Here is a 23,160-nt window from a genome sequence, read left to right on the forward strand (position 1 = left end):
TTAGCAGAGGTAAAATGATCTATTTTAAATCACAACGCTGGAACACTCTGGATGTTTATCAACACATGACTGTGTAAACGTTCTCCTGTAGAAGAGGAACCTCATACACAGGCTGCCAAGTGACTTGTTATAGAATATAAGCAAAATGAAGCTTTGTCACTTTTTCACTGTTTACTCACATACAGCAGCACACAGAGAAACAATATATGATTATCTTTTTGTTGTTCTTGATTGATTTTACCACCTTTCGGATTTTTGAATTGAGAGATTAAAGCTGAAATACACAGCAGTTAAAGTAAAGCAGTCTCTTCACTAACCTCTAAGCATCAACCAACCTCTTGGCCCTCACTATGGTTAATCTTTTTTTTAAATAAACCTCTGTTAAATAGTTTATAAATTGCTAACATTTGTTCTCAGAAAAACCTGTAATGCCTCACCTTCCTGTCGCTTTACAGTGTCATTAATTTGCACTCATGGCTATGCTTCTCATGTCTAAGTCAGAAAAACGAACCAATTTGACAAGATTAATTAATTTATATAAAAGAGCATAATCACAAACAGTTGCTAATCAATTTCAGGCGCATGATTGCTATCTGATTCTTCAGAGTGGAGGAGTGAAGCCCAGCAGCTAACAGAGGGTTTGTGAGAACCAGGACTGTGATGCTGAACTGAGGAAGAACATTGTTGAAATCAATGCAATTGCAGTTGGGTCATCCAATGCCAACTCCACCAGAGCCATTGCCTGACCGTCTCAGATTTTGCTAGAAAAATTCACCTTGGAGTTTTTGGGCCTGTTGAGTTCAGAAATGCTAATCCAAAAAACTTTCAGTTCTTAGTTTTTAAAAACACACCTAGTTGAGGTTTTGGTAGTTTCAAATGTGTCACTGTAACAAAGAAATATAAGTTCCACACGCAAGTATATAACCCCTCAGCTCCAAGCTAGTGCCATTGGAAGCACAACCTGCCACTTTTTACTCTGGAACTAACCCCGTACAAAGCAAAATTGAAGAATGCTGCCAATTTGGTTTGGATTATGTGGTACTTTAGCCTTACCAAAGTGGCCATAAGAAATGCTCAATGCATAACAAATGCAACTTCAAAAATCCAAGAAATAATGTGTATGTATCAAAAATAACTATGAAGAATTATTTTCTATATGTAATTATATCAAAACAATGCTTGAAAACAGGTCACTAATAAAAAGTGATGTCTTCCATGTGAAGTAACAAGCTATCTAGTTCCTGGGAGCTGTGGTGAGGAAATGCATTTGCATCTAGATTTCCTTGCCCTGTAAATACATCCAAACTGTCACAATCAATATGAGCCAAGAAAGCCTCTCCATCTTCACTATTTTTTATTGATGGAACAAATCCAGAATTACATTTCAAATCATGTATTGTACAATCACGATCTTCCTTTGGTCTTTTTCTATGGTCAGCATATTTGGAGCTTGGAATGCATTTATTTTATTTATGTATTTATTTGACAGGGACAACACACAATTTTTAACATGTCATAAGATCGACTGCTCCCAGATTTAGTTATGAGCTAATTTTCATTGGCAGTTCATGGGCAGGTGTATAGAAAGGAAGAAAATAAATGAACAAACAAAAAGAAAATACAAAGGAACAGTTACAGAAAGGAGCCATTTGCAATTGACAGTTGAAATAACTTTAGGTTATATCCTCAAACAACGCAATTATCCCCTCTAAACAAATATAGTTTTAATAATGAAAAGAAAACAGCTAAAATTCATAGTACCATAATAATAATTACCCTCCCACCCCTGATTTTAATACATCACAGTACAACAATGGTCAAAATCTACTAAAATACCACAGTTAATAACATACTAAACTGCCAATCCAATAAAACAGTATATTTACAATTAATGAGCACACACACACACATACGAGCACATACACACACACACACATATACAGTGGTTTGCAGATGTATCCCCCCTACCAATAATGTCACATTTTGTTGAATTACAAATAATGTGTGCACAGTTTTCAATACAAACATTTTTTTATTGAATGTTAAACTGAACATTGTTTATGAGGAGGAGGTTAAATGTTAGCAAAACTTGCAAAGAAAATGTACAAAATTAAAGTCACTGGTTGCATAAGTATTCAGCCCCTTAAGTCAGTACTTGGTAGAAGCACCTTTTGCAGCAATTACTGCAATGCATCTTTTTGGATAGGTCTCTAATAGCTTTGCACAGTAGGATGGTGAAATTTTTGCTCATTCTTTAAAGGAAAAGTGTTCCAGTTCTGATAAGTTTTGTTGGGGATCGTCGATTGACTGCAATCTTCATGTCTCACCATAAATTTTAGATTCGATTGAAGTCAGGACTTTGACTGGGTCACTCAAGAACATTAATTCTGTTCCCGTTCAACCACTCCAGTGTGGCTTTGTGCTTTCGGTCATTGTCCTGCTGAAATTTGAATTTTCTCCCCAGTTTCAGAGTCCTGACTGACTCGAATACGTTTTCCTCATCTACATACTTTTTAGCAAACTCTGTACATGCTTTAAGATGAGGCTTTTTGAGTAATGGCTTCTTTCTTGCCACCCGTCCATACAGGCCAGCTTTGTGTAGGGACCAGCTTATTGTGCTAACACTGACTCCCATCAGATCTCTAAAAGTCATTGTTGGCTTTAGAGTGACATCCTGAACCAGTTTCCTGCTTGCCCGGCTGCTCAGTTTGGGAGGATGGCCTGATCTGGGTAGTATGATGCATCTTCCACTTTTTACTGATGGACTTCACTGTGCTGAGGGGGATAATCAGCACCTTTGAAATTGTCTTGTACCCTTCTCCTGCTCTGTGCCTCTTCCACATTATCCCTGACTTGTTTCAAAAGCTCCTTGGTCTTCACTATGTGAATTGCAGCTTGAAAGTCTTTATATACCTGAGGGAAATTATCTTCAAGTTAAACCACTTTGAGTACACACAGGCTGAAACCATTTCATTAATTTTATGACCTTTCAAAGAAATCGTTTGCACCTGAGCTGATTTATGGCTGCAGGAGCAAAGGGGTTGAATACTCATGCAACTGAGATTAATCTGTTTATCTCTGTAAATTCACTTATTTATATTCTATATGCATTTTTTAACTTTATCAATGTTGAGTGGATTGTGTAGATTCTACATGTAAAGTTTAATTTGAAAGCTTTGTGGAGTGCACTCAGGTTCCAACAAAATGTGAAAACTTTACATGGGAGTGAATACTGCTGCAAACCACTGTAAATACCTTCCAGCAGTGAAACAAATGCAAGGTAAAAAAGGACTACAACTCCCATCCACAAAATCCAGTTCCGTAGCAGATATTTAATAAAGCAAACTTTATTCTAACATGAACATATTAAAATAGTGTCTGCTAACACGTTTCAACAAAAGCATGTCTTCATCAGAGCAAATGTTAAAAAGGTGCATCTCGGGCATTTTATACATACTGCACCTGACAACAATGGTTAATCATTGGTAATTATACACAAGTTTTAGTAAGTTTACTCAAATAAGTACTAAATTATCATCAATTGAAGTATGTAGAACAACAGAATTACATCATTAGTACTTTACATCTTACTTGAAGCAGTTCTACAATTATATCACACAATATATTAGATTCCCAATTCATTCACAAATATGTCATTCAATATAAATCTGGTTACGATCAATAAACACACTTAATAAACAATCAAAAATTGTCAATTGACCACATATAAAGACTGCAGTAATGCAGGAAACAGCAAACAGTATCTGGCAGTGGTGTCTTTTTCTTCGCTTCCATCCCCCTATCTGATGCTTGGATACAAATTAGCATTCAGGAAATTTATAAAAGCTGGCTCCTACACCTTATAATTAACTCTCCTAGGTGGTGGTGCCATTCTATATGGGGCGAAAAGGAAGACACAGCAATTCTTCTTTTTCCACCCACATGTCTTTCAGAAAATGTAAAGGACACCCACTATCCTTAATTACAAACAACTTTCTACACTTCCAGAGTGAAACCCACAACCATGAGCTTTGAAAAGACAAATACATCAATTCAGTTCTTAGTAAGCAGAGCTATTTGCTGTGCTTAACTTAAATGATTATGGTTATGAAAGAAGCACAATTCACTAAAGCAGTGTTTCAAGGAACATGTTTTCCGGTTTGTTCTGTACTTACCCGATTGTTGGAATCATAGGCAAGCAATCTTGTGATTTATACAAAACCGCCTGCACTACCTTCTATAGGAGTCACATATTTGTGAGATTCTCACAATCCAGGACCACCACGAAGGCATGGGACAAGCTGAAAAAAGTTCTTTCCAGATGTCCTACTGCTATCACAACGTTCTACTGCTCTTAATGTCAAGTTACTATCATAAGCAAGAATAAGACAAGGACGGTGAGATTTCCTTTATAAATCTAACTGCAAAGCCAGCTTGTGGCTCAAGAATCGAAAAATCAACTTCACTGATGTTTGGGCAACAAGATATGGCTCTTTTGAGTTGTGCTTTACAGCTTGAAGCTCATCATCTACCCATGAGACCAAATCCATTATCAGACCAGACCCACAGTGTAACTTACTGGATATAGTAAAGAGGCAACCCAATAAACAGCCTGGTGGTAGAAAATCAACAAAAAAAATATCCAGCTGGAAAAAGCAGCACCACAGAAAAGGTGCACTGCAACTTATAACCACTAAAGGGTACTACATAGCAGGCAATATTTAGGATGAAAATACCTTTTTCTTGGACTTGAAGACATTACACCGGAACACGTTGCTTGCACCATCCCTGCCAATGTAGCTAAAAATCTTCAGGTCTTGGGAATCATGGGATACATAGAATATCCTAAAATAGGAAATAATTCAAGTTACTTTGTAGAAAAGGGAAAAATGCACATTGCCAACACTGAACCAACTAATTCAAAACACATACAAAATAAAACATGCACGTGTGTAAATGGGCTGTCCCTCACATTAAGCATTGATCTACAGCACTATGTGCATTGCAACACTGACATGTATCCTCTCATCATGCATCTCCCTGTTGCATGATGGTTTCAGTCACAATTACATACAGTATATAGACACACAGTACTGCAAAGGAATAATTGGTAATATTAGTTGTCCCTGAATCTGCCTTTACATTTGCAACTGGATGTTGAACAACAGATTTCACAATTTTGTGGGGGGGGGGGCAGGCGGGAGATGGAGTATTTATCATAAATACAGGTAAGAGTTCTGAACAAATTTTCGATGGGCAGCTTGAGAATACATACTCCATAAGGAACTGCTAAACTGGCACACATTTCACTGTATATGCAATCCGGTTAACAAAGACATCTGATTAACAATATCCACATTTCTGCAGAAGCAAAACAGGCTAGGGTCAGAAGATTTGACTTTACAAGCAAAAGCTGTTTATCAAACTCCACTCATTTATAGAAACCATCAGTATCAACAAACACTCTTAGATTTAACTGAAGGACTCCAGTCCAATACCTCGATGAAACTTCTTTCCAGAGGACTTCTTTTTTCCCCCCTTTTATCTGACAAGACAATCAGATTTCAAATACATGAAGTGAAGCCCTGCTTTTCAATTAGATCCTCTGTTCCTGCGAGTATTATCTTACATACAAAATACTACTTGAGGCATGGTACCAGATTGCTAAACTCAGGCGCATGACTTTGTTTTAGAAGACAAAGCAACAGAAACTGGCATAGTAAAGCATTTTCTGCAGTCTCAAATATCACTTTGCTGACACGCTGTATACCTGTACTCTCTCCTGCTATCAGACAAATCATTCATCTTAGCACTGCATGGATGTAAAGTCTCAAAGTTTACCTGTGAAACTCACGGTTTATCACAATTTTGAGTCTCACGGCTGTGTAATGGATTCTCACGTTTGTGAATAAGTTTGTTCTTGTTTGTGAGGCTGCAAAACCCTTTATACATGATACAGCGGTAAATCCAATACAGCTGCTACGCAAACTCCCCTTACTCCAAAGACAGAACTGCCTTGTCTCAAACTGACGGTTTGTCTGCGCGAGCCTTCTTTGTTTCTGTACACAACAGGTCATTTCTCGGACAGAGTCAAAGAGGCGGCTGTCAGACTGTCTCGTTCATGCAGAAATAACCACAGAAATAAAATAGAAATGGACATCAATGAGAATGTAATTATTAAAGTAAAAAAATATAATGTTCTTTATGATGTCAGTGTTAGTGGTTAGAAAGACAATTAAAAAAAAAAGACGCCACATGGTAAGAAATAACAGAACAATTGGAAATTGATGGTATGTCTATCTCTTTATTTAACCTTAATTTTAGTCAAAGTGATGGGGAGCGCCACACACTGGTTTTGTACTTCTGTTAAATGATGCTTCTTTGTTTTAATAATGTTGACCAATAATAATAATAATAATACAAATAACATTCACACACTAACTGAATTTTATTAAAACTGAAAATCAATTTAAAAAAAGTATATTAAAACTAATTCTCTGTATTTACAAAGAATTGTGTAGATGTATTCTTTTTGAATAATTATTTATATGCCAAACCGGATCACATAAAAACATTTTCTGTTGAATGTCACTTTTGTGCTGTGTACCCAGACTATTTCTATTTCTTTGATTTATTTTATTTCATCTAAACAAAAGGAGCAAAAGCTAACAGTATTTTCTTTTCATTACTAGCCATTTTGTTTTTTTAGTCTAGGTCAGTTAGATCTAGTCACCGCGTCGACAGTCGGTACCGTTTTTAGAACTAGGCCCACACCCCCCCCCACCCCCCCAGCCACCCCCCCCCACCCCCCCCCCCCCCCCCAAAAAATAAATAAATCTAGATTGCCTTAGTTCCAATAACATTCAATCCACACTAGTGTATCAGTCTGACAGACTGAAAAGCTGACAATTTTCGACTACCTTAAAATATTTATCAGCAAGTCATTCAGAATCCAATAAGATTCCATCTGTTATTAAATGATGCAGTACTCCTGTGTCACTGCATCAGGAAACAGGGTTCAAATGCTAACCAACACAGCTGCTTAGTGACTGCAGAATTGAAGATGCCCGTGCAGCTACGGATTCAGAAATGTACTTAAACTGAGATTCAACAGGGTGCCTTTGAAGTGATCAGCACAGCAGAATTAGGGTTTATACATTCTTTAGTTCAGACACTGCATACAAACACTGAAGGTCATGTACTACATAGTAATGAATAGTTAATTGTAGTCAAATAAAAGGAATACAGTAGCTATGGAAATGTTACAGTATGGATGGTATTTGAAACAAAGGCCAAAAAAAACAAAAAACTAAATAAAAGAACTTTAAAAAGGACACCGAAACAGTACAACTTCAGTACTAATTTGTTAAATTGTAAACTGTTCTACATAGCCCAGAATTAGCCCAGTTTGATTGTATTGGAGAACTGCTCAATGAATGTCCTTGAAGGTCCTATTTTTCTTAATGTTTTACTATTATGCTGCAAATGATGACAAATTGCCTGCCACTGGCTTAATCACTGCAAAGCAAATGCTTTTTTTTACTGCAAATAAATTCTGTGTAAAAGGTATTATTTCCAAGTCGATGTGCAATAAAGCTTTTGCCAAACAAACATATTGCAGACACAGTAACAATAATGTATGTAATTTTACCTCATGAATTTAAAACATGGCAGCTCTGCGGTGTTAACCTACCCTTTGTCCTCCAGCATAATCTTTTATGTTTTACTCTACACCATCATCACCCATAACATCTGATTAATCATCTTGTAGAGATATGTCATTTTGAATATGGTAAATGTACAGTCCTCCAAAAATGAGAGACTTGTATTTGCTTCATATTTTTTTGTGTTTTTCTTTGTTCCAAAGGAAATGTAAATTTCAGGGAAGAAGGAGATGTGAATAATTGGCCAGCATCATGAGAGGGCTGCTCTGCTGTACCTTTAAATAATAAAAGGGAAGAAAGTGTAGAAGAACTGAAAAGAAAACATTAACCGATGGCTTTGCAATTACAAACAGGAGGGTGCAGTACATTACCGGAAGACTACCCTCACACTCCCCTTACCAATCTGTAATGTGTTGGCTTGTGTTTATTCACCGAAAACTACTTTACGCTGACAGCCACCCTCATACATTGCTTTTAGACACCAGTGGAGAATGTAGCAAGAAAAGGCATTATTTTAATGGGAATTAAACTCAGACAGGCCAAAGGGCTCAATTTAATAATGCAATCTGTTGTAGTCTGTCATGGATGCCCTTAACCTTTCAGTCCCTTGTTGTTGAGCACTAATCCAACATAAAGAATCCAAACTGCAAATAACCTGCGGCTATTAAAATATTGACAATCATCCCTGTTTTCTTTTTGCCTGACTGGCCTCATGCCGTTTGCTGTCTATTAATTCAATATAGGCTAAATGTACATCATTTTAAATGGGTATATATGGGTTGTCATTTTAGCAGCAAACTAGATTTCATGTACATCATACACAGCAACCATATTAAATCATCTGTTGATTACACCACATAATCCCTGCCCAACAGAAAGGGAAGACATGCATGGATTGAGGGGAAAAAAAGCATGTTCTCTGTTTTCCAGAAAACGTAATGCTTGCTACATTGTCATTAGGGATGTTTTCAATATCACACTACTGGCAAGCCCACGACTTTCAATTTGTATGCCTGAGATTAGGGATTCACCAAATCTAAGTTTTTGGGATTCAGCTGAATATTGAATCCATCTCAAAAGATTCGGCTGAATAGAAACCTAAAAAAAAACTGTCAAGAAAACTGAAGAAAACTGTTGAATGAAAAACAGACTGGCAGCTACTAACAAGAGACACGCACAATCTATAGTTTTGAACCTTTCAGTTATCTTTATTTTATTTACTTCAAAATACAGAACCATTTACTTTACCTTTACAAGGAGAGCTGCATGTTTGCCTTAACCCACTATTTTCTTTAATAACGTTTCAACCTGTGTCACCTGATCTGAGAGTAGGGTTGCCAACAGGCTCCAGAACCTTGAGACACTAAGGAAAATCAGGTTTTGTAACTCACATCTCTAAACTGCGATGTATTCAGTAAAGTGAGTGTGAATTGTGCGAACTGTCACTAAATTAACTGAATTGTTTTACTTAGTTGTTGCTAAAAGCACACACATGCCTGCAAGTGACTGCACAGTTATCTATAATAATGGTTTTGCACTATTTTGATAGATAGCTCACTGTAAATAAATAAATAGATAAAAAAAGGTCTCCGGAAATAATCGCCACCACAATTAAACAATTAAATACATTTACTAAACTGCTGAAGCAATTCACACTCACTTTACATGTCGAATATATTGCAGTTTAGAGAGGGGAGTTAAAAAAAAAACCTGAGCTGCCTTAAAGTGTCCTGAGATTCTGGAGCCTGTTAACCCTATCTGAGAGCTATGAGGAAAACCATTTACTGTGATGAGTGACCTGAATCTCCCGGCGAAATAAAACGGACATTGATTTAAATGGACCGTGTTTATAAAATAAGAAATGAAATAGTTTTAAAAATATTTTAAGAAAACACAGCAGTTCCCAAATATATCAACTTGTATTGGCACATTACAATAACATAATTTAATTTACTAACTGACAGTTGTAAAATTAAAAAAATTCTGTGTACTGATTATTATTTTTTTTTTATTTTTATTTTTTTTACCTAAGTATAATAGCTAGAACACATCTGACAGACAAAGCAACAAAGCAAAAGCCTACAACAGTTTGCCGTTACTATATATTACCGGTCTACTGTATAACTTCACTCCATACTATGCTGTTGCATACAGGGGTATGTTTGTATTCAGCAGCTGCATGACGTGTTTAGTGCGTGCGCCACCAGTAATTTAGGGAGTTGTGAGCTCTGAGAGAGTTCAAACGTGTTCCTGTTATTAAATACAACAGTTAAGTTCGATACCAGATTTGTCTATTTTATTTAAATAAGAACTGCACATATTAGAGGGATGTATTAAAATGGATGTGCGTCTGGACGGATATAGGATTCGGCCAAAACCGAACCCTGCTCAAAAAGTTAGTATTCGGGCCGAATCCGAAACTGAATCCAGGATTCGGTGCGTACTTGAGACACAGTATAGTATATTTAGATTGAGTCACAAGTCATGCCAATTTATGGGACACTAATAGCTCAGTTTAACACTGAAATCTACAAATCGATTTAACTGTTATCATCTATTCTAGCTGAGAAGCATAACTTCTGGGGCTTGGGCCAATGCTTAGTGTGGAGTGCAGTGGATATAAACTGCTACTAAAACAACAGACCCACCAAGGAGACAAAACTGCAGCGTAAATGGAAAGGCAAAAAGCCACATTGCCATGCTCTTCCCCAGTGTGCTGAAAAAAAAACTTACAGCTAGATCATTCACTTTCCACGGGACTGAAAGCGTAAGTCATGGTTTAGGTCCTAAATTGCTGCACCCTTCTAATTGATCCCATCCATTCCCCTGCTGACAAACGTCAAAGACACAGTACTGTTCCATTTGTAATTAAGCAGAAGAGAGACAATCTAGTATTTCCACACACACACCATTGATGAACAAGTAGGCTAATCAATTATCGCTTTCCTCAAAGCCCCTGCAGTCCATGGATGTTAAAGGCAGATTAGTGTAATGATTTGGAGAAATGCCTTTTATACATTTCATAGTGTTCCTGAATTGGAATTAAAAGTAGTCACTACAACTCCTTACAAAATGTTTGCCTCTGCTGTATGCTCACGTAAGACATTACTGTCAACTACATAACTTGTACTTAATGACACGCCATTTGTGAACACCTTCAGAACACAAAGACTGAGACGCAGCTTTGGCATTCACCTCTGATCCAATGCATACCACAGGGACTATAAGGAATGACAGGGAATAGACATTTTTAAAGAAAAAGAACCCTCAATTTATCAGCTATGTTGTTTTCAAAAAGATGAGACAGCACCAAAGGGAATCTCAATAGTGAAAGAAAGAGGATAAAAAGGTTTGTGACAGTAGTAGAAAGGATTACAAGGCTGTAAAGGTCAGAGATACAAAGTGTGTGTAAAGTATACTTTACTGTTTACATCTCACATCTCAAATTACCTGATTTAAACTTCCTTTGAGAAATGCACAAACACATAAGGATTGAGAACAACTGAGCCCAAGGGCCGAGATACTTTGCAATATTTAAAACTGGATATATTATCCTGCTGCTTACCCATTTAGTGGTAGCCAGGACTCACAACAATACATCAAGTACAGCTGCAGGTGCACTTAAGTTTAGCGTGGTTAAAATAATTACTATAGAAAGTAACAAGAACTAGGAGCAATATTTGTGAATGCTAAACTTATGAAACAAGTAATTCCCAAGATACAGGATAAATGAAAACTGGACAGAAAGCAGAAACTGCCACCAAGGAATTTAGTGATGAGACAAGACAGAAGAGAATGTGTACTACTTTTGTTCAACATGGTATCTTCTAAGCGAAGAAGCATGTGACCTATTCACCTCAAAACTGGAAGGCACATCAGATACTTTAACACTGTAACACTTCCAGGTAAACGAGCCCACTGTACTTTTACATGAATCAAGAATCTCAAATTCATTTGTATTATTCTACATTACAGTAGATGCATGGTTTCGTGGTAACAATATATCAGCGTGCTAAATGAAGGTTGTGCAGTTTACTGGGGTTAGAGCATTCTAGAGAGTGTCACAAAAGTCATGAATCATAGGCATAATTGGGAATATTATTTTTTAGACTTTGATTTTAGAATATTAGTTGTCTTGATTTTGTTCAGATGTGAAATCTCTTTAAGCAAAGAACAACAGATGATATTGCTTACGACGCCCTGTATAACATACTATGGTGTTTTTACTCGGGTAGTAACAAGACGTCTGAGTTATACAATGGATGTAATAAACAGGTTTCATAGGCTTGAGGGGCTAGACAGGCTTTCATTGCCAGACGGTATGATTCAGACAGGCACAGAATCAAAACCAGCTTGCTTGTGTGGGGTAAACTCCTTTCATGTACCCTCTAAAGAAAGTGACTGTGCAACCCATTCACCGATTTACATCTAACCAACCACTCCATTGTACTGGGAGAAGACCCTTTTAAAACCACAGTTCCAAAAGCACAATCAGTCCTTCTGGAGTAATTTAATAAAAGGTGTAGATGACATTCTGCATAAAGTACTAATGTATTTTATACTAAGTTTCTTTACTTATGTGTTAAAGTTTTATTTTCATATTTTCACACACTTTAAAAGCATATGTAACTAGCTAAGCAAGACATTTGCAGTCTCTCATATCTTGGCGTCTGGGCAGAAAGCCAAAGTTAGCAGGTGTCTAATCAAGATATGTGGAGGAGTGGAGACACAGTGTGAAAACAGAACACCACAAACAAAGGACTAGTTTGAAACAGTTTCTAACAGATTAGGTTAAGATAGTCTGTAAAATGCGATGCACTATAGAATGTTATAGTTTTGGATGAGTTTCCCCCATTACCAGGAGGTGTCTGAAGGTGTGTGATAGCAGATGCATATTGATTGGAAAAGATTAAAAGAAATGGAGAAGGAAATGCTACTATATTATTTCATGTAATGTTTTTGTTTGAATCAGTCAATTCTTTGATTTGACTCCACGGACATATGAGTTATGATACAAACAAACATATTAGGGCATGCTGTGACGTGCACGTCGTTGCTTGCTTGTATCTAGAGCTTATATGATTGTATTAACATTATTTTCTCTTACACATATAAACGTATTTTTGATTAAAAAAATAAATGTCAAATTTATTTATTTAAAAAGGCTTAATGTTTCATGTCAGAGTTGTCATTAAAGTCCCCACAGTCATACAGGAAACTCCTTCCCTAGACCTACACTTTGTTTTAGCTGATCCTCAGCTGTTCTGCAATCTGTGCCAACAGTCAGGCAAAACCAGAATACCCCACAGTCGGAAAGCATCTGATAAACCAGCATCCAATGTGGCTCATTACTTGAGCATAAGGCCATGTATGGCAGCCTGTGGAGAGCCGCTGTTTTCATTCTGTATGTGACCAGTGAATTCTAGAATGCCAGGTTTTATAAGAAACGTTACATTCCAAGAACTCCAATACAAAGCTATTTCCTATCTACAGCTGTCCTCGGTAGGGTTAAAGTGGAATCTTGACAAAGTTTGACTTTTTGATTCTACAAAGCACACTGAATAAGAAATCATTTCATGTTCAGGACATTGAATGGAAATATTTTTGGCTGAAACGTTAATTTTGGTAACTTCTAGGCTGCCCGTTTCAATTTGAGAAACCAGGGGAGAAAATGAGGAACTTTTCAACCACAACAGACAAAATACAAAGATTGAAAGGCTAAATGACTGAAAATAAAGCAGTGACCACATCAAATTCATAGAATACATGATGGCATTTCTTGTGTCAACTATTCCTGTAGAAAGATGTTCCAATTGCAGCATTTATAAAACAGAACTGTAACTATACTTTGAGCCTTTTGCAAGAAACTAATTTTTTACATTTGGTAGTTCAATCAAAGTTTAACAACATTTGAGCAATAAAACAGCTACAGGAATGTGAAATATACATAAAGAAATAACTGATATCAAGGCTAAGGACTCAGGATCTCTGTTGATTGAGTTTTTTTTGTGCAGCTGTACTATAATCTCCTATTTTGAATCCCACACTGTTCTCTTGTTTTCTGAAAGAAAAAAAGACCTCCCTATTTCTAATTGAGGAAATGATACCCAAGAGCACACAAAGGAGGTCACAGCTACACTGCTTAAAAATAATTATTTTCCTGGTTCCTGAAACACTGGATATGTGAGGTGCCTCCTATCTTTTTTCAATCTGGCTTTTGCGTCAGCAATTTTCTTGTATAACTGTGCGATCCCATTCTGTTGATGAAAATGCCTGCGGAATATGATCAACGATGTCAATACCTCACCAAGGTCATTGTCTAGCTTGTTTCGAGATGCAGGTTTAAAATGGTTAGGTGCAGCCGGCAAGTAGAAACTATATTTGATTGTGGCTTTCTACTGTTGATGAGATTTCTGAGAGACGGCAGGTTTGATGAAAGTGAACACACAACGCAAAACTGCTTGCAAAATGTTTCACTAGTGAAGTGGAAGCAGTCAGAGCATTGTTTTCAACTGGCTTCAAAGGGACAATAATAACTTTTGTCCACAGTAGAAGATTGATTGATGTCACCATGGACTGTACCTACTCCTTAAATCGGGACAGACTAGTACCCTCTATTGGCATGAAATGGTATATAAACCACACAGAGACAAAGTTAATGATAAAGCATATCTGTACCTTGAGTGCACTTAAATGGATAATACACTAGCTGTGAAGAAAGCAATATATTTGTTTGCAGTCTTCATGGGCTGACTTATGGGTTTTCATTATTTTTTGTATACATCACTATTGTAGATGAATAATAATGTAAAGAATATAGGGTGACAGCATAATGTAAAAAAGCCAGAACCCCACCCCCAAAGAAAAACCTTAAAAAGGGAGAAAGATATTTAGGTTATTTCCTGGAGGATCAATTAACCAGGCCACAGTACAGACTCTCCCGATAAACATCTTTATTGGAACTTCAAAGCGATTGCATATATGAAGAGTTACTGAAATCAAAGAGAAAAAAATGCATTTTCTCTCCTAACTCCCGACAGGCAGCCGGAGGAGGAACGGCTCCCTCAAGCAACACTGTGAACAGCTTTTCATTAGCTGCTCCAGCAGTTACTAAACTACAGTCAGTACCAAAAGAGGCACATATCCAAGTTAATGGAGAATTTACACAGGTCCACCCATTACCACAAATATTTTTTATGGCAAACAGATAGCTAAAATCACTATTTCTTGGAGATGTTTTTCACAAGTTGTGCTGTTGATCTTATTGTTTTCACTTTGACTCAGGTGAAGACCATTCATGCTACAACACTTCTTCACATACTCTGACATAAGCAACAGCTCCACTACCTAAAACTGGTTGGAAAAGCTGGTACAGTAGCTCAATCAATACCTGAATTGGGAGGCACTGGCCCTGCAGTGGCAATCTTTGGGAAAACTTTGAAGACTTTGACATTGAAGATCTTCGATAGCACTTAGATGACCTAAATCTGAGACCACACCCTCACCCCTGCATGTTAGTCTACTTATAAACTACTACAACACACAAACAAAATATCAACTATTGCTCTTAACCTTAAAAGATAAAATTTTATCCAGGCTGTTTGTGTTACCATGTCTTTGTTGTCTCAAAATGCACTTAAAATCCCAGCTGTGGTGGTAAAAGCACACCCACATATCTAAGAAGCCTTTCATTGTGAGCTTCCTCTTAAGCTCATTATGAGGGAGTCACTTTCCTACACGTTGCCTTGTTATCACCGCATCATGGAATGTTTGAAAATGTTCTTCATCACTTGTGTACAGCACTATGCTTTCTCTTGCATTTGAAAGTCCCAATCACAAAACCATAACTACTGGTCATCTTATTGAACATTTTGACTTTTGATTTTTAAAATAGATTGCTCCTGGTCCATAATTAGAAATGGCCAGCATCTGATTAATTGGATTTGTCCTTAATATATCAGAAATGACAAGGGAAGTGAGACAGTTGCCACACGACTACCAAACTTAAAATGCATTGAGGTGCAGAGGTGTTCCTAAGGAAACTAATTGTGGTGTTATAGGCCCTCGTAAATGAGCTTTAGCAGAGGAAGAAAACACCATAACTTACTTGGAACAGTTTTGATATCCCAACATATCATAATAATAATAATATATATATATATATATATATATATATATATATATATATATATATATATATATATATATATATATATATATATATATATATGTATAGACACACACACACTGTAATTCTACAATATTAAAAACAAATAAGGCTTATGAGAAGAGCAACACGTAATTAAAATCAAAGGCAGCATCTGTAACTTTGGGTCTTCTGTACTAATCTACATAACATGTTTTTTGATCTGTAGTAAGTGGCATAGATTCTATATACAATTCTAAATTCCATAAACGATATTATGTGTCATCAACAAAGAACACACAGACACAACAAACTATCATGCACAGGTAGACAAAGTACAAGCTGAACAGTGGCCAAAAACGGACTATTTCCTGAATTTATTGTTATTTTAAATCTCCATAATACAGGCAGTGAGTCCTTCCTGCACAAGTCTTTTCAATCAACTAAAATATGCCCAGTCATACAGGCAATGCTGATAAGTTACTTCAGACAGTTCTCTCCTTAAATTGGTGCAATTCCAATTCCTGTGATGTTTTAACAGCATTAGGGAACAATTAAGAAGAGTAATACCAAGCTGCAGCAATGAGACCAGGGGTTATAATCTGATTTTCAAAATTGGGAATGCCTTCAGAATAGCCAAAGCTAATCTGAGGAAATGTTTCACAGTATGAAACATTGTTCTAACAGTAAAACAAAGACCATGCCACTTTGACCACATGGGATGATTGATGCCACGAAGAATGAGTGTAAAAACCTGTCATGACCTCTACCAAACCGCTTGAAAGCTTACAGTATCTAAAAGATGAGCATTATAGGAAACACAGCCCCCTTCCCCCCAAAAAGAAACCCTCTTAAGGTCACAGAATGCAATTCTGTCAGTCAAGCAACCTTTAAGCAATAACCTACACTACTGCTTAGAGCAGGGGTTCAGAACTTGGTCCTGGAGGGCCGGTGTCCCTGCAGGTTTTTATTCCAACTGCAACCTAAAGTACTTTATTGGACCTTACTAGAAGCTTAATTGGTACAATTAACTAATTTAGGGTATGGTTAGAACAAAACCCAGGAGGGACACCGGCCCTCCATGACCTGAGTTGTGCACCACTGGCTTAGAGTATCAACATCTGGATTTCCTGGAAAAGTGGAGACATATAGTACATGGCAAGTTTAAACAATAACCTGTTGTTTATCATAATTGCTTATTCACACTTCCAGATAACCATATTCTTGTTGTATATTGCCTATAGAAATTCTACATGCCCCTTTCAAATTTTTCACCTTTTGTTGCCTTATAAACTGGAATTAAAATGCATTAAAATAGCTATTTTTTTCATTTATCTACACAGCCTACCCCACAACTTCTAAGTGAAAAAAAAATATTCTACAAATTTGTAGAAAATTAATTACAAATAAAAACTGAAATAGTTTGGTTGGATAAGTGTCCAACTCCTTTGTAATAGCAATCTTAAATTAGCTCAGGTGTAACCAATCGCCTTCAAAATCACACACCAAGTTAAGTGGCCTCCGCCTGTGTTAAATTGTAGTGATTCACGTGATTTCAGGATAAATTCAGCAGTTCATGTAGATTCCCTCTACTGGGTAGTGCATTTCAAAGCAAAGACTCAACCAAGAGCACCAAGGCGCTTTCAAAAGAACTCTGGGACAAAGTTGTTGAAAGGCACAGATCAGGGGATGGGTATAAAAAAATATCAAAGGCCTTGAATACCCTTGAAGCACGTCAAGATGATTATTAAGAAGTGCAAGGTGTAGGGCACCACCAAGACCCTGCCTAGATCAGGCCGTCCCTCCAAACTGGATGACTGAGCAAGAAGGAGACTGATCAGAGAGACTACCAAGAGGCAACTTTACAAGAGCTACATGGCAAAGACTGGTCAAAGTGTGCATGTGACAACAATATCCCAAGCACTCCATAAATCTGGCCTGTATGTTAGGGTGGCAAGAAGGAAGCCATTACTCAAGAAAGCCCACCTTGAATCCCATTTGCATAATGCAAAAAAAAAAAAAAAAAAATAACAACACTCAGGAGATTCTGTAGCTATGTGGCAAAAAGTTTTGTGGTCTGACAAAACTAAAATTTAATTTTTTGGCTTAAATGGAAAGCGTTATGTTTGGCACAAACCCAACACAGTGCATTACCTAAAGAACACCATCCCTACTGTGAAGCACGGTAGTGGCAGCATCATATTATGGGGATGTTTCTCTTTGGCAGGAACTGGGGCACTTGTCAGGATAGAAGGGAAAATGAATGGAGCAAAGTACAGAGAAGTCCTTGAGGAAAATCTGCTGCCCTCTTCAAGAAAACTGAAACTGAGACAGAAGTTCACCTTTCAGCATGATGACCCAAAACACACAGCCAAAGCTACACTGGAGTGGCTAAGGAACAAAGGGTAAATGTCCTTGAGTGGGCCTGTCAGAGCCCCAACCTAAATCCAATCGAAAATCTGTGGCATGACAAAGATTGCTGTTCATCAACGCTCCCCAAGGAACTTGACAGAGCTTGAACAGTTTTGTAAAGAAGAATGGTCAAATATTTCCAAATCTAGGGGTGCAAAGTTGGTAGTGACCTATAACAACAGACTCACAGCTGTACTGACAAAGGTGCTTCCACCAAGTATTAACTCAGGGAGGTGGAGACTTATCCAATTATGATCTTTCAGTTTTGTACTTTTAATATATAACTTTTTTTCCCCTTAACAGTGTGGAGTATGGTGTGTAGATAAGTGGAAAACAAATCCTCATTTAAATGCATGAAACTCTGAGGCACTGACACAACAAAATCTGAAAAAAGTTCAAGGGGGTGTAGACTTTCTATAGGCACTGTATATTAATTTGCAAAATGGTCTTTGCCTCACGTTACATGGTACATTTACTTTATGGTACTGTATAAAACCAATGTACATTTCAATATATGTTTTGCCGTTCAGGCACTGCAATAATCATATATTCCTTCCCTTCAGATGGCTGGCTGTTTGCCTTAAACACTCTTGGTGTACTTTAGCACAATTCATTTCTAAGCTCCTTTACAGTTTTACAAATGAAAAATAAGATAAAACTTCTTACAACTCTTCAAACTAACTTGAGAAGGTGACAGTGGCACTTTGCTGTTAATATTACATTTTTGAGCGACAGTCTCTTATTGTTAGTGTGGGTTGTGCTGAGGGAAGGATTAGGCTTGGAATAAGGAATAAAGAGGTCATGCAAGCACTATTTTGTTGACCAGAACAAAATGTACTGTATGTTCTTGAAGATTAAATGTATTTTCTTTTTAAGTTGAACACTAAAGAAATAATATAAATTATAAAGAAATCACATAACATATAAAACTTGCTAGAGCCTTGGGGAAATCTTCTATAAAAGATTAAAGAGAAATGATAAGAAGATTGATGTCTTTTGCCAACTAGCTTGACTGGCTGCTATCCAAGACTGGGAACATGACCTTCACTCACAATGCAGACAGAGGACATGGTCAGACACCTCTGAACTGGAAATCATGTCAATGCTCTTATAAAGGTAGTCAATAATACAGAGACCAACGGCTACTGTAAGTTAATCAAATGGTAATTGTACATTTAACAACAATTAGATGGTAGTGACCTTCTAATAATGACATGTTTAGCAAATCTGTGTGCGGCTTCCTTGAATATTTCTCTTATGTACTTTTTAATTATTATTTTTTTATTTGGGGAGGCCTGTTGTCATTTTTGCTGTACAAGTGAAATCTATAATCTCAAAGCCAAATTAAATTTGATTGTGTAAACTTCCAATGAATGATAAAGCCCTCTTTAGACAATTTCACACTGGCGTTCCTACTCGGCTCCCGACCTGGGTTCTGTCTACTTCGGGTCACAATCCCGCATAGGTGTAAAAGCATGTACCCGTTCACCCACCTCAGGGTGTGGGTGGACACACTTTGACCCAGGTCGAGCGAAACAAAATGCACGATGGCTGATAGATGGAGACACATCATGGGCCAGATTGCAGCAGGGATGAAGAAACATTTGCTATTATCAACATTTGGGCCGATGATTCAATTCAGAGAAGCTTGTATGGAAGTGTCTGTAACAAGCAGCTTCTGGGGCATAGCGTACATGCAGCGTGTATTCACTTCTGTCAGCTTCAAAAAGCAGTGTGAAATCGCGTAGTCAAGCTGCATGACACCAGGTCATGAACCGGGTAGGGTCCGAGACTAATACAGCACACCAGTGTGAAGGGGCTTTTTAGTCCAAAATCATTTGTTGTAGAGCTTCAATGAAATTTTACATTGATCAACCATGGTGAGATTTGTCAGAGAAAGGGCTGATTTTGTCAATACTTACCTGACAAACTTATTCAATCACTGCTCCAAAAGGGAGATATACTGTAGAGCATAGGTGTGTTAATATACACGTTGTTAATATTGGCATTCCAGTAAATCTTTACTTGTCTTGTTTTTATGCCCTTAACTATGACTACAGTGTAAACTCTCCTATTTGTGTTCTAAACGTCAAGATATTTACAGACTATTCTTACCGTATAACATTTATAACATGGAGATGTCCTTCATATATTGCTGTCATCCAAACACCACTGCACTCACTTTAGGAGAATCTCCGATTAACTTTGCAAATTGCACTACCTGTGGAAGCTAAGAGTTTCGGTTTTCCTTTCAGACACTTTGTATAAAATCCTGACAAGTCATTAAGGATAAGACTGCACAGAAGTTGATGCTCCTTGTCTTTTCCAACACATGCTATACACACTCTAACAAAGACAGTTTGTTTACTAATGCAGCATTCTTTGCTGCTGCCAGGGAATTTACCTTAAGTCAGATTGCAGCTGAATTAGCTGTTTCCATTTGTATCTCATTTTTAAATTTTCCTTTGGACTTTCTGCACTTCTCTATTCACCACTGAAACTATCTTTATTGCATCACTTTGTACAGTATTCAATTCACTTTGTGGGGACTGGGTGTAGAGTACTGCACTACCATTCTAGTTGTCAGCACAAGATCAAACTCAAATTGGAGCCGAGTGGTAATAACCTACATGCTAACACACCATGTTATCTTTCATAGGAGTTAAACAAGTCCCCATGGCAATGTGGTATTCAGTTAATGACCAGGCAGCCAAGCAGACAACACACACCCACAGCAATTCTAAAGTTTTCATGCAGTATAAATCCAGTTGAGGACAGACTTTGTGATCTCCCTTCGTCTCAAGTGTCAAAACCAGAGTTTTTTGTAACTTTTTCAAATGGGATGTTTTACCTTTAGGTTTCAACCCAAGAGAAAAAAAAAAAAAGACATACATGGCTGTTGTCTACATGAACAACAACAAACGATGCATAGCTCAAAATAAAAGGGTTATAAATTTTTATAAAATCATAGCACATCACTATGCATATTGTGGAACAAGCAACACAATCTAATTTACCATCACACAAACTTCATTACATGTGACCAAAATCGTTTCACAGCCATTTCAGCTGAAACGTGTAATAAAGCCCTACAGTATACAAACACATGTTTTTTTTTGGACAGCTCTGGGATGTGCTTTCCACAGGGATGCACTCCTAAATGAGAAGCCATTATTCATTAGTAACCAACAACCAGAGGGATTTTCTTTCTGCATCACAATCCTCATGGTTCAGTAAAATGCCTTTCTAGAGAATAAGGCACAGAAACAGTCATAGAAGAGTTTGTCAAATGTATCACCATAATCCTTGCAGCAGCATGTTGGACAAACAGTAAAGACAGTTCAGGTCAGGCGGTTATCTTGATTTCGAGTTTCAGCAGATGCACCTAAACGAAAAGATTGGAATTGTGCCCGACCTTCAAAATGAGGGAGGTGTTCAAACAAACTCTCTGTGAGCCACAGTGCCAATGGAGGTGGATTCACTCAAATTTACATTCAAGACATATTCTCAACAAATTGAAAACGCAGACAGACAACCTCAATACAGGATTTATTTTCAATTATGTTTTAAAAAAAAAAAAACTGTCAAGATGGCAAGTACTTTGTAAAACAGGGAGTATCATTGGGGAACTTATTACACATGCACTTTTAATTTGACATCCACAGCCAGCAACCAGCATCAAGGCAGCATGAAAAGGCTCTTAGGATTTAGGAAGGTTCACCTATCAGGACAATCAACCCATTCATTTGTAGCCAAGCACTTACCTGTAGATGGGGTCCTGCATCACCAGCATCTTGCTCTCATCCCAGGTCCATTCTTTTTTCTGTGAAAACATAGGAAGCTACAAGGCTTAGACCACTGTACCTGACCTGATAACCACAAAACAAGCCAAAGACACAAACTTCTCAACAAAAACACTAATTAAATATCTGCCTCTACTGTAATATTTGAGCTTCTGGTAAAAGGTCAATATTGTATTTATTTCAGTATCAAGTAACGTATTTTGGACATTTTTAAAACAGAAAATGTACCCTGTCGCAATAAATGGATTTTGTCAAAAACCCTTTTCACATATTGCCCTATATCCTTCATCTATTCTAGAACAGCTCCTTTGGGTCTGCATAAAATCGATTCCCTACCATAATTGAATTCCTTTATTAAATCTTACCTGTTAAGATGCAAGTGTCAGAATTCAGAACACCTTCGACTGACATATAATACATGTCATCTTATGGCAGATCAATAGCACATTGTTTTGAATAATTCAATTTTTTTTTTTTTATTGATTTCATTTTTTGTGTGTTTTGCATTACACTGTATGAAATCACATTTATTTGGAACGGCAAAGCGATCAATGGAGGTAAAAAAAAAAAAAAAAAAAAAAGCAGCTGTTTAAAACAAACCAACACATAATAGCTGAACAACTATATTATCATTCTTGAATTGCGCTCAAATTGCACACAACCCAAAAATAAGTTATAATGTTACATACTGCAGTGATAGTACTTTCTTTAAAGGGTTTTCTGCAACCCCCCTCGATACCTGCTTGCCAAAATACCACTCTGTGAGTAAAATAGACCTTTAAATCTCCAGTACACAGACCTACCCCGATACTGGAGGCAGTACTAGCTGGCTGCTGTATCATCATGCAGATCACAACTGTTTTCAAGACAATGTTCTCATTCATCAGTTTAATAGGAAAAAAAGCTCCTCTTTTGATGTACTACATCCAGCGGCCTACACACCTGCTGTTTTTTATACATTAAAAAATCGGAAATGTGCACTTAATTTAAATACGCACAGCAATTTTGCTGCACAGACAACCTTGAAGTAAAGAGTGGAGTCGGAAGCTTTTGGCCACACTATGCTGGGAATTGTCAGTTTCTAGCATGTGCTGTGACTGCAAGTCTTTCTGCAGGTGTCCCTGGCATTGCATGT

At 37.3% G+C, this 23,160-nt stretch overlaps 1 protein-coding gene across 1 annotated transcript in view; it reads right to left on the reverse strand.

Annotated features, from left to right (window-relative positions):
* Positions 1–23,160, reverse strand: part of LOC121331122 (carboxyl-terminal PDZ ligand of neuronal nitric oxide synthase protein-like) — a 93,412-nt gene that overhangs the window by 25,905 nt on the left and 44,347 nt on the right. The window contains exons 3-4 of the mRNA XM_041278335.1: positions 21,987–22,063; positions 4,737–4,845 (exon numbers count right to left, since the gene is read on the reverse strand). Coding sequence (XP_041134269.1) covers positions 4,737–4,845; positions 21,987–22,057 — 180 coding nt within the window. The 5' untranslated portion in view covers positions 22,058–22,063. The remainder of the gene's footprint in view (positions 1–4,736; positions 4,846–21,986; positions 22,064–23,160) is intronic.

The sequence above is a fragment of the Polyodon spathula genome, chromosome 18, assembly GCF_017654505.1.
Source record: "Polyodon spathula isolate WHYD16114869_AA chromosome 18, ASM1765450v1, whole genome shotgun sequence".
Taxonomy (NCBI): domain Eukaryota; kingdom Metazoa; phylum Chordata; class Actinopteri; order Acipenseriformes; family Polyodontidae; genus Polyodon; species Polyodon spathula.